General features: G+C 46.5%; 2 protein-coding genes across 3 annotated transcripts; both read left to right on the top strand.

Moving 5' to 3' along the window:
• Nucleotides 1-8: 8 nt before the first annotated feature.
• LOC126075683 (nascent polypeptide-associated complex subunit alpha) lies at nt 9-11261 on the top strand. Of its 2 annotated transcripts, XM_049883614.1 has the most exons (8): nt 9-91; nt 918-989; nt 9173-9258; nt 9441-9518; nt 9800-9946; nt 10226-10354; nt 10571-10693; nt 11137-11261. In XM_049883614.1, the coding sequence occupies exons 2-8, from the start codon at nt 920-922 to the stop codon at nt 11149-11151; spliced, it is 648 nt and encodes a 215-aa protein (XP_049739571.1). In that variant the 5' UTR covers nt 9-91; nt 918-919; the 3' UTR covers nt 11152-11261. The 2 variants fall into 2 exon arrangements, with proteins under 2 accessions (XP_049739571.1, XP_049739570.1); XM_049883613.1 differs by lacking the exon at nt 11137-11261 and having other exon boundaries at nt 10571-10735.
• Nucleotides 1086-9166, top strand: LOC126074799 (nascent polypeptide-associated complex subunit alpha, muscle-specific form-like). The gene is made up of 2 exons (XM_049881609.1): nt 1086-1090; nt 3700-9166. Exons 1-2 carry the CDS (start codon nt 1086-1088, stop codon nt 8144-8146), a joined length of 4452 nt encoding a protein of 1483 aa, XP_049737566.1. The 3' UTR covers nt 8147-9166.
• Nucleotides 11262-11792: the final 531 nt, after the last annotated feature.

Genomic DNA, 11792 nt, shown 5'->3' with positions numbered 1-11792 from the left:
CTCCGCGCCAGGCTTCCTTCTGCAACAGGCGTGGGTCACGCTCCCGCTCGCTCTCTTTCTGCCGCCATCTTGGTTCCGCGTTCCGCGCACAGTAAGTGCTGTCTGCGCCGCTATTCTCTATCCACAGCCATCCGCCTTTCTTGCAGGCTAAGCCGCTACGGGGACTGAGTTAAGGAGACTTGGAAGCGTTATGGGGCTGCAGGATCCCTACTCGGCCGTAGGAAGTGTGGCCTTGAGGCCTCCGGACAAAATGGGGGCTGCAGTTGGTGTCCTGGCAAAAGCAGAGCAGAAGGGCGAACCGGGCCCGGAGTCCAGGGTTGGGAAGGTGGGAACCGTTGCGATGTTGGGGGCGGAAGTGTAGTGCTTCTGCTGTTGGGAACGGCTTCACAAGAATCCAGAGGAGGTTAAGGGAACGTGGCATTGGAACTCCCACCCCGTTCTTATTGTGATAAACGAGTGTTGGGACTAAAGACACCCTTTTTCCCTTTCTCGCCCGCGAAAGTTGGTAAACGGGAGTCCTGGAGGTCCCAGCCCAGGCAGCGTCAATGGAAGGAGGGGACGGTGTTCGAGGTAGCGTCTGAAGTCTCCTATGGTTGGGACCAGACCGAGGTTCTCACCCTCGTGTTGAGAACGCAGTGATGATTGCTGGCCTTGTGGGATTTAGAGAGTGGAATAAAACTAGCCACGGGCACTGGGAAGAGGCGCGGTGAGAAGGTGATTCGTTTGATCAGAGAACTGAGGGTCACGTCATTTCCCACCCATTCCCTACTGTTTGGGGGGAAGATTGTCCCCAAGCACACCCTCGTGATGTTTTTCTTAACAGTCCTCTTTAGGGTTTTTAAGAATTCTTGATTGTAAATTGGGCAGGCGAATGGATACCAGTCAATTCAGGCCTTCTTTTTATTCCCTTCCTTCAGAAATGCCCGGCGAAGCCACAGAAACCGTCCCTGCTACAGAGCAGGAGTTGCCACAACCTCAGGCTGAGACAGGTAGGTTTCCCTAGCCCTCTTACCTATTGACCTTAAGACTGTTTGATGGGTAAAGTGACAAAGAAGGAATATAGTTCTCTCTTCGGAAAGTTAACGATGGGGTTTGTAGCTTTACCAGGAAGGGGAGACCATGAAATTAACTGCTATCCTGGAGGAATGAACTGAAAATAGTATTTTTTGGGTTTGAGGGTATTAAAAGCGACCCAGCCTGCTCTGTGGTTTATACCAACTGTCTCAAAAGGAGCTGTGCTGTGAGACACCCCCCCCCACCCCCGCCACACACATACACCTCACATAGAAAAACTGAGCAGGGAAGGGTCTCAGTGATTCTTACCAACTGGAACTAGATGACAAACAGGCCAAGGAGACCTGAGCTTTTGTGAAGTTCCAGCCAGCAAGTTGCATCAAGGTTTTAGATAGAAGAGCTTGGCATTGTGCCTTCATCACATGCCTGGCTGAGTTGAGTACTATTGGTAAATGTGTTCTACTGGGCCTCTTAGGTCAGTTAACTTATTCTATGGGTTGGTACTGAGAGATTTCTAGTGTGTTGGAATAGTGCTTGCCCCAACAGCTTGTCTGGAACCCAGGATCGAAATAAAGCCTTCCTTTGGCTGCTTTGGAAATGCTGGCGGCATAGTGGTTATAAGTGCTATGGCTGCTAACCAAAGGGTCGGCAGTTCGAATCCACCAGGTGTTCCTTGGAAACTATGGGGCAGTTCTGCTCTGTTCTGTAGGGTCGCTGTGAGTCGGAATCGACTCAACCGGGACTGGGTTTGGTTTTTTGGTTTGGTTTGGCTGCTTTTCAACTTTGAAATTAATGGGTGTACAGTATAAGTGTGAAGGCAAGTGTTGAATTCTGGTGAAAACATCTTTATAGAAAACTTCAGAGCAGGTAGTGAAAAAAAATTTAAGGGATGGTCTCCTTGCTGAACTAGTTGTGCAGAGGTAAACTAAGGGAATCTAACCACCTAAGCTCTATTCCCTTATCTTTTCAATGATAAGTTTGGTTTTTTGTTTGTTTGTTTTTTAACCTTTCACATTCTGTCCCTTTTTGGAGCTAAAATAGAGTTGTTTGTAGTTGAAAGCATTAAGGTCCTCCCTCCCCACCTGTCTGATTTTAGCAGCTGAAAGGATTAATGCAGCTGTTAAAAAGAAGGAGGCCCTAAGCTGGGGACTGAACTATATGTAGTCCCTGAATGACAAGGGACTTAAGGGATAAAATAAGGACTGATCTCTAAATATCCCATAATTTCAACGCTAAACAAAACCTTAGAGATCTGTGTCATTGAACAATTTAATTTTGTAAAGATGGAGGATGGAATTTAGAATAACTCGGTTCCAAGCTTCAAGACAAATGCTATTTATTCCTGCAGCAATTCTTAGTGTTGTTAAACTTACTCCTGAATAAGTGGGTTTATAATATTAAAGGGAGCAGTGGTAGTAAAATAGTCAGGATTTTGTCTATAAATACAATTAGTCTATCAGAATGAATGAGAAAACTAGCTCAGGGAATTGTTTATGATGTCAAAGCAAGCAGTTTGAGTTTTATCCCAACTCGAGGTCCAATCAGAAGAAAATACATTCTGTGTCTTCAATTCTGATTAACCTGTATAAAAGGTTTTCACTGTAATCATAAGACATTGACCGTACAAACTCTCCAGGAAAAACTGGTTGAGCCACATATCTTTTTTATAGTAGGATACTGTAAGAACTTCAGGGTTACTGGTTGAGTAAGTTATGGATTTGGATGCTATAAGGGTTTTTGGGTTTTGTTTGTTTTTGTTTTTTTGTGATTTGACACTGTCCTAGGGATTGGTCTAATCCTGTGTTATCTCCTGAATGACAGGCAGGCTGTTTTTTCCATCTTTCAGAAAACCTTTTATTTAACTTTAGTATTAGGTATTAGTCTATTTTGGCATAATGAAATATTTATGCATATTAAGGGGTGAGGATCTCACTGATTCACTTCCAAAATAGAACCATAGTCCAGTTTGACAAGTTGGGTTGCAGTTTCACAGTACAGTCCTTACCTTTGTGACTAAGCTCTCTCTCTGGAGGTCTAATTCATATTGGGTTGATGTGCCAAGAGCTAACATTACCGAGAAAGGTCCGTAGGAATTATGGAGTCTAACCCATTTGTGGGTTTTGGTGAGCAAACTGAGGCATAGGGAGGCTGAGTGACTAAAATATTTAATGCTTGGTACTAAATTCTAAAGAGTTTCAACTTCCGGAAAAACTGACCTAGTGGAAGCCTAAGAGTATAAAGACCTGTTTTTTCTCATTCAGCTCTGATTTCCCATCATTATCACCACTCACTACCCTTTTTGTTTCCGTTTTCAGTATCTGTTTCAGTTAGTTCATGATCTTTGGGTGGACAGGATAGCACAGCTGTTCTTTTAGTGGTAATTTTATTGCCTGTGAGAAAGATTTAATGAATGAGGTTTATTGAGGAGCAAAGGAGAAGGCAGAGCTGAGAAAGGGCAGAAACACGTTATTCCCACCCCACTCCTGGGCCTGCGCTTTCATTTAGAGGCTAATGGGCTCCTTTTAGACTATTCTCCCCACCCTGAAATAGTTGGCTTATTTTGGTAGAACTTGGGAAGTGAGGGAGATGAGGAGAGGGATATACCCTCGCTTGACCCTTGAAGTAATCTGGGGAAGATTGTCTAATCCTGTGTGGTTACTTTCATACTTAGATTTAAAACTTTAGTGTCTCCTGTGAGGCATGTTGTACTGTATTGGGGCTGCATAACTCACCTTTGTTTTTTCATTCCCTTTCCTTCTTTATCCCTTTTTGCTTTTCTCCTCCAGCTGTGCATCCTGTGTCTTCATCCTTGAGTGTCACTGCTGCCTTGGAGCAGCCTAGACCTACCCTTCCCCCTCCTGACTCTCTGGCCCCCCACCAGTTCCCTCTAGCAACCACTAACCAGCCTTCCCTGTTCCCTTCTCCCTCTAATGTTGCCTCAACCCCTATTGAAGCTCCTTTTCCTCAGTCATCCTCTGGGATAGCTGTGCCTTTGGGAGCTTCCCCTTTCCCCTCTGGTACCCCAGCTTTCCTACCAGACTTAATAGGGCCTCCCATATCCCCAGCTGCCTTAGCTCTGGCCTCTCCAATGATAGCTCCAGCTCTGAAAGGTGCCCATTCCTCCTCAGCTCCCTTGGCTCTTGTGGCCTTGGCTCCCCCTGCAGTTCAGAAGAGCTCTCCTCTCCCACCTAACCCTCTGATTTCACCCCCAGTTGCTGTAGTTGAGTCAGTGTCAGTGACATCTCTATCAACTCCCATTGCTCCCTCAAGCCCAAAGACTGCTTCTGTTCGTGTTCCCTCCCAGGTAGTCCCTAACCCAAAAAGTACCTCCAGCCCTCCAGGTATAGTCAATGCCAGTTCATCGCACCTTGTAAGTCCCGTGGCCTCTCATCAATCTGGATTAGCTTCCTGTCCTGAGATCCCACCCATCACTCCCCTAGCCATCACTTCCCCTCCGGTCAAAGGCATCCCTATTCCCTCAGCTCTGACTTCTCCACAAAACTTGGTAACCCTAAAGGAGTCCATTGGTCCTCCTGCTGCCTTATCTCTTTCAACCCAGTCTGTTCCTGTGGCAACTTCTCAGAAGGCTGTGGCTCCCAGTGACCCAGTTTTCCTCACTTCTCTGGGCTCTCCTCTTGCACCTTTACATCAGAGTTCTTTTGGTTCTTCTGTCCAACTTTCAGGTCAAACAGACCAAAATACTCTGTCAAATCCTACAATTCTGGATAGCATTCCTGTAGGTTGCTCTTCTATGGGGGTGTCTTATCCTTCTGAAAGATCTGTAATGCCTCCCCTTCATTCCATGAATGAGGTGGTTCCTGCTGCTGGGACTCCAACTTCCCCTCTGCCTCTGAGTGTTGACAAAGGCCCTTCTGGCTCCCTATTATCTCCTACAGCCTCTCGCATTCTCCAAGGTTCTCCCGATGCTGCTTATCATCAGCCTTTGGTGGCCCAGTTTCCTGTTGCTTCTCCAGGGAGTCCAGGCTTAAAAGAGGCTCCTGTTTCTTCTGTTGGTGTCACCCCACTTGTGATGACTAACCCTTCTACAATTTCTGTAGTATCTACTGCTTTTGAGGTAACTACTTGTATGTCTCCTCCAATTTCGTCAGGTTCCATGAGCAGTAAGGACCCAGTTTCCTATACTGCATCGGTTATGGGACCCGTAACTCCCGAAGAGCTTCCTACTTCTCAAGTAAAAACCGCTCTGGGGATACCAGTTTCTCATTCTTTTCCTCTGCCAGCCCCTGAAGACCCCAAAAGTCTCCCTCCTTCAGCATTGGAAAAGCTTCCAACCCAAAAAGATTTCCAAACTGTACTTACCTCGCCTATAGAAGCTCCAATTTCTCCAGCCCACGCAGGAGTTCCTACCAAGAAAGATTCTACTCCATTGGCATTGTCAGTCTCTACAGATTCTCCTCCCCAAAGTACATCATCTTCTCTGGAGATGTCTCTTTCTTCTGAAGCCACCTTAGCAAAGAAAAGCCTTGTAGAGCCTCTTCCTGTAGTTAAGCCAGACAGTGCTGCTGCCTCTCCTCTGGGTGTTCTTCACTCCCCAACCTCTGTAATCAAGACAAATCCCTGTGGAAGCCCAGACCCTACTAGTCTGCTCCTCAAAAGTTCTCCCACTGTCCCAACAGTAGCTCCCACAGGCATCTCAAACAAAAAGAATCCTGCGACCCCTGCTGGTGTGGCTCTTGTAACTGTCAAAGGTACCTCTACTCCTACAACTACAGCTTGCCCTTTTCTAGAAGGAGCTGTCTCTGTAGTTCCTAAAGGCCACCTGGCTAAGAATGGTACTTCTACTCTTACTACTTTACCTTTGGTTCCTTCAGCCTCTGAAAGTTGCCCTGTGACTCCAGCTCTGACTTCATCCCCTCAGAATGTTTCTGCTTTTCCAGCTACCTTGGCACTGGCCCCTGATGTTACCAAGTCTGTGCCTTTTCCCTCTCTTCCCCCAGCTGGGACTCCTCCAGATGCAAAGGAAGTTGATGGTATTTCTCATACCCCAGCATTGGCACCAGCAGTTTTCTCTCCTGAAGTGTCCCCAAATGAGAAAGATTCTGGTGTTTCTGTTACTACATCTTCAAAGGGAACCCTGACTTACTTAACTGATTCACCATCTCTTTTAAGCACGAGTGTGTCTCCTCAGACTAAAAGACCTCCATCCAAGAAGGGTTCAGCTACTTCCCCTGCTACCTTGACTCTTGCTCCTTCTGTTCCTAAAAATGAAATTGTTATTCCTGGTTCTCCAGTTGGAAATCTTTCATCCCCTGGTTCTCCACTTGAAGCTTCCCTTCCTCCAGATGCCAGTCTTTCTTTTCAAGGCCCTAATGGCTCACCACCCAGGAAGCATTCTCCTACTCCATCCACTAAAGGGACTTCCACTTCCCCACCTGTCACTCCTTCTTCCTCCAGAGAGGCTCCTGCTATCCCTTCCCCCAAAGATGCCCACAATTCCCCAGGTATGACTCCTCCCTCTGCCAAAGGGTCCCCAGGAACCCCATCCCCCAAAAAGAGCCCCACTCTCTCACCTGTGACTCCTCCCTCTCCCAAAGAGGCCCCCATCCCCCCACCTGTGACTCTTCCCTCTTCCAAAAGGGCCCCAGTAGCACCATCCTCCAAAGGGGACCCTGCTACCTTATCTATAATGACTCCTTCCAAAGGAGCTCCGGCAGCACCATCTACCATAGGTGCCCCAATTCCCCCACCTGTGACGACGACTCCTTCCAAAGGGGGCCCAGCAACCCCGTCCCCCAAGGATGCCCTCACCCCCCTACCTGTGACTCATCCTTCCAAAGAGGCCCCCAATCCCTCACCTGTGACTCCTCCCTCTTCCAAAGGGGTCCCAGCAGCACCATCCACCAAAGGGACGCCCACTCCCTTGCCTGTGACTCCTCCCTCTTCCAGAGGGGTCCCAGCAGCACCATCCGCCAAGGGAGTCCCCACTCCCTCACCTGTGATTCCTTCCAAAGGGGCCAACACTCCCCCACCTATGACTACTCCTCGCAAAGGGCCCCCAGCAGCAGCACCATCCATCAATGGGGCTCCAACAACACCATCCACCGAGGGAGTCCCTGCTCCCCCACCTGTGATTCCTCCCTCTTCCAAAGAGGCCCCAGCAGGACCGTCCACCAAAGGGACCCCCACTGCCCCACCTGTGACTCCTCCTCCTTCCAGAGGGGCCCCAGAAACACAGTCCACCAAAGATATCCCCACTTCCCCAGCTATGACTCCTCCTTCCAAAGAAACCCCAGCAACGGCATCCCCCAAAAGTTCCCCTACTTCCCCAGCTTTAGTCATCTGTCCCTCAGAGGCCACTACCCCTCAGGCATCTAAAGGACTCCCAACAAAGAAAGGCCCTACAGTTCTCAAAGAAGTACATGTTGCCCCATCTCCGGAGAGTGCATCAGTTATCATGGCTCCCACTCAGAAAGGTCCATCAGCCAAGAAGGCTTCTACTCCTTCACCTTTGGTATGCCCGGATCCCTCAGCTAAACATGGTACTAAAGGACCGCTTCATACAGTGGCTCCAGCCCCACTACTGACAGTTTCCACTCAGAAAGGCTCTTCTCCAAAGACTTCCAAAACCCTCCCTATTTCTCCAGCGAAGGGCAAAGATTCTGTTCATGCCTCAAAGATTCCCTTGGCCCCTCCTCCTGAGTCTAAGACATCTGCCACTCTAGGAACAGCTGCCTCTGAGAAGGTCCTTCCTAAAACTGGACCAGCATCTCTCTCTGCAGCACCCACCCCATCAGTCTCTCTGCCTGTTGCTCCCTCCCCAGTTCTGCCTCTACTTCCTAAACAGCAATTTCTGCCGTCCTCACCTGGGCTGGTGCTGGAGTCACCCTGTAAGCCCCCAGCCCCTGCTGATGAGGATGAGCTGCCGCCTCTGATTCCCCCGGAACCAATCTCGGGGGGAGTGCCTTTCCAGCCGGTCCTCGTCAACATGCCCATCCCCAAATCTGCCGGGATCCCTGCCCCAACCCCCTCTGCCAAGCAGCCCATTCTGAAGAACAACAAGGGTATTGGCCTTGGTTTGCTGTGTGCATGGTGTGTTGCCCACACCCCTCTCAGGGGCTACCCACCAATACTAACCCTAGGGTGCGCTGCTTTCTCCAGTGTATATACATAGAACATAGAATGATAGTTTTAAATGCGAAAGCTTTAGGAATATGAAACAAAATCTTGGTTTTCATAACCTCAGATAGTCTGTTGTGTATCATTGTCACCAGACAAAATCCTGAGCCTGCACCTTTTTTACCTAAATAATCTCTGGTTTTGAAAACCAAGACCCGCTAGACTTTTAATTTACTCTAATTTCTACCACATCACTAACCTTGTCCCTGGGCCTGGGATTTGCTAAATTATTGGGGAATCTGAACCTGCTTGAATTTCTTTCATTTCTAGATTTAGTAATGAACAGTTGCCCAGGGACTCCCTTTTCTTAAAAACGTACAGACGTGTTTTTCCTAGCCTGAGAATGGTGCAGGAGTATGCTTCCCCCACCCCCGCCCCTCCCCAGTAGTCTTTGTTGATGTTTGGTCTTTCAATTGAGGGAAACTTAAAATATCTGAATTTTGTCTGGGAGAAATGGGGGAGGTTACAGGACAATATCTAGCGGATATAGGTGACAATTAGAGCTGTAGATTGACATCATTAAGAATCTCCAGGCTGTATTGATTAGATCAGATTGCCAGGGTGAATGGAAATAAGGCTGAATGTGTGTACACAACTGTTTCTGACTTGCCTCCACAGTGTATTTTTCTCACAGATGTATCTTGGAAATACCTTACTTATCAGAGTTCTTCTGGGATGGTTGGGCTATTGGGTAAAATCTGGAGTTACGTGGATCATTGTTCGCTTGTGTCAAGAAGTGAAGACCCTGAGGGAAAGGAAGCAGTTGTCATATATAAACTGCTTAGTTGTATCTAGTGATTACCACTCATTTCGGGGCTGGGTCTTTAATGGATGTGTACACACTCCTTTCCAACTCGGTTGGCTAAGTTGGTGGCTCTTGAACTGGCTTCACACAAGTGAGTTGGTTTACATTAAACTTTGTGAGGTCTAGAATAAGTCAGTGACCTCTAGTCCAGGCATAGTAAGGTGCCTCCGCCTGCAGTTTCTACTATTAAATGGTGAAAGATGTTTGTCGTCTTAGGGTCTGGAACAGAATCTGATAGTGATGAATCAGTACCAGAGCTCGAGGAACAGGATTCCACACAGGCAACCACACAGCAAGCCCAGGTGGGTGTTCTCTTACTAATTGGTTAAGCACTGCAGTCGAGGAATCATTGAAGAACCAGCGTTGATCAGAGAAGCCAAGTTGTGTATTTGGAACTGTGAACCTTAATAAAGAGAAAACCACATGGGGATTGTGGTATCCAGGTCTTAGTTTCCTGTTACTCACAGCTGCTTTATCTCCTCAGCTGGCAGCAGCAGCTGAAATCGATGAAGAACCAGTCAGTAAAGCAAAACAGAGTCGGAGTGAAAAGAAGGCACGGAAGGTAAGATTTTAAGTTCTAAAGAAGGATTAAAGGCTTTGGAGAAGCAATTTTTAAGAGAGTGAAACACCTGCAGTGGAATTCCCGGTACTGGTAGAGTTGTGATTACAGTAACAGAAGTTACTATCGCGGAGGTCCGAAGGGTCCTGGAAAACCAGTTCTCTATTCTTATATAAACTGTTCTTAGCCCAGGAAAAGACGCTGCTTTGGATTTGGTGGTACTGTGTTCGTTGCTTCCTGAAGCTGCTACTAAAGAAGTTGAAAACCTGCTATTTTCTCTTCAGGCTATGTCCAAACTGGGTCTCCGACAAGTCACAGGGGTTACTAGAGTCACTATCCGGAAATCTAAGAATATCCTCTTTGTCATCACAAAGCCAGATGTCTATAAGAGCCCAGCATCAGATACCTACATAGTTTTTGGGGAAGCCAAGGTAAGTAAGGTTTTCTTGGGAGTTCTTCTAGACCAAAGTTTCTCAACTTTGGCACTACTGACATTCTGCGCCAATAGTTTTTCACCCCAGTAGAGAATTGCTGCAGACCTAAGTTACTTACCTTTCTACATGATGTATAATGAGTGGGGACAAGCATTTCTAACTGTACAGTAGGTTCCTTGAAGTGAGTTGAGAGTGAGACTTTGGAAAAGATGTATACGGTTTGTTTTCATTTACCACAGACTTGTTTCATGTGAATCTGTATTCTGTGTCCCGTAGATTGAAGACTTGTCTCAACAAGCACAGCTAGCAGCTGCAGAGAAATTCAAAGTTCAAGGTGAAGCTGTCTCAAACATTCAAGAAAACACACAAACTCCAACTGTACAAGAGGAGAGTGAAGAGGAAGAGGTATATCAGGAAATGTTTTATACTTTTAATTCTTTCCATATAGCAACATGGAAGGATTCATGTATTGTTTTAGGTTCTCAAACCCCACTGATTTAAGTGGTTTTGAGTTATAGTGAGAACAAGATTCAAGAGGCTCCTGACGCCAAAGAACTACTGAGGTTATTCTTGCCACTTAGTTTGCTGAGGTTTTTTTTTTTCCCCCCCCTCCTTTCTTAGGTTGATGAAACAGGTGTGGAAGTTAAGGATATAGAATTGGTCATGTCACAAGCAAATGTGTCAAGAGCAAAGGCAGTCCGAGCCCTGAAGAACAACAGTAATGATATTGTAAATGCTATTATGGTAAGCATCCAGGCTTTTAGTCCTTGATTCCCTCTGCCCTGACCAATTCTCAGTGGCTTTTAAGACTCTGATACATTGTTGAACTGAATCCTGATTAGCCCTTATGGTAGCATCTTAAACATGAGTAATGTCTTTGAGATAAAAGGATACTAGACCCTTTATTTTTTCTGCTTAGCATCAGCCAATTACAAAGTCTCGTTCCAAAGCCTGTGGTATAGTGGTTAAGAACTTGGCTACTACCCAAAAGGGTCAGCAGTCTGAATCCACCAGTCACTCCTTGGAACCCTGTGGGGGCAGTTCTGCTCTGTCCTGTAGGGTAGCAACGAGTCAGAATTGACTCGATGGCAGCAACAGGTTTATTCTGAAACCTATTCTAAGTTGCCTCAGGTTTTAATGACCTGAAATCTCTCAATTTGCCTCTGATTATCTTTTTTCTCTTACAGGAATTAACAATGTAACCATCTGAAAACAAGGACTTTTTTTGGTGTTTCAAAAGAGTAACTGCAGTTTGGTTTGAAATTTGTACTGTTTCTATCATTAATAAAGTTATGGCTTCTTGTTGGATGAACTCAGTGGGTGCTTGGTCTCTTCCCCCCAAAGAACATGAAGGCTCTAGAGATGAGAACACACATTTGTTACCCTTAAGACCTCAGCTTCCATCGAAAAGCTTTATTGCCCAGATCCTCCTTAAAACCTCAGCCTTTTCATCTCTTTTAAGAAGTTATTGTTCTAAGCAGTCTGTTAGGGAATTGTCTTCAGAGACTACAACTTTACTGTAAAGTTACTGATTTACACTTTCTGCCCCAAATGTTAACCCTTAGCAAAACCTGATTCCTTTTTATCTAATAATCAGCCCCTCTACATCCTTTCTGGATTCATATTGGGGCTCATCTGTTGTCTGAGAAGCAGTTCACATTGATTGCATCTTGACACATGAGGACTTGGTACAGTGTTGTCGGCTATAGAGTGGATGTGTAGGCAAAGACTGCACTTCGTAGGAGATGAAGAGCTACTTTCGGAAGGAGAGAATTTTAACTCCAGTATGCAGTGCAGATGCCCTGCTCTTGACCATGCACTGTGCAGACACTGCAGAGTATGA

Source organism: Elephas maximus, chromosome 4 (genome assembly GCF_024166365.1).
Source record: "Elephas maximus indicus isolate mEleMax1 chromosome 4, mEleMax1 primary haplotype, whole genome shotgun sequence".
Lineage (NCBI taxonomy): Eukaryota > Metazoa > Chordata > Mammalia > Proboscidea > Elephantidae > Elephas > Elephas maximus.
Note: the sequence above shows the minus strand (reverse complement) of the source record. Positions and strands in the feature narration are given on the sequence as shown.

Bases quoted from the DNA above. Each gene is read 5' to 3' on its own strand.
- LOC126075683 (XM_049883613.1), top strand. From the start codon at position 920: ATGCCCGGCGAAGCCACAGAAACCGTCCCTGCTACAGAGCAGGAGTTG. The intron at 9,259-9,440 runs GTGGGTGTTCTC...TTATCTCCTCAG, and splicing joins CAACCACACAGCAAGCCCAG to CTGGCAGCAGCAGCTGAAAT. The intron at 9,947-10,225 runs GTAAGTAAGGTT...TGTGTCCCGTAG, and splicing joins TAGTTTTTGGGGAAGCCAAG to ATTGAAGACTTGTCTCAACA.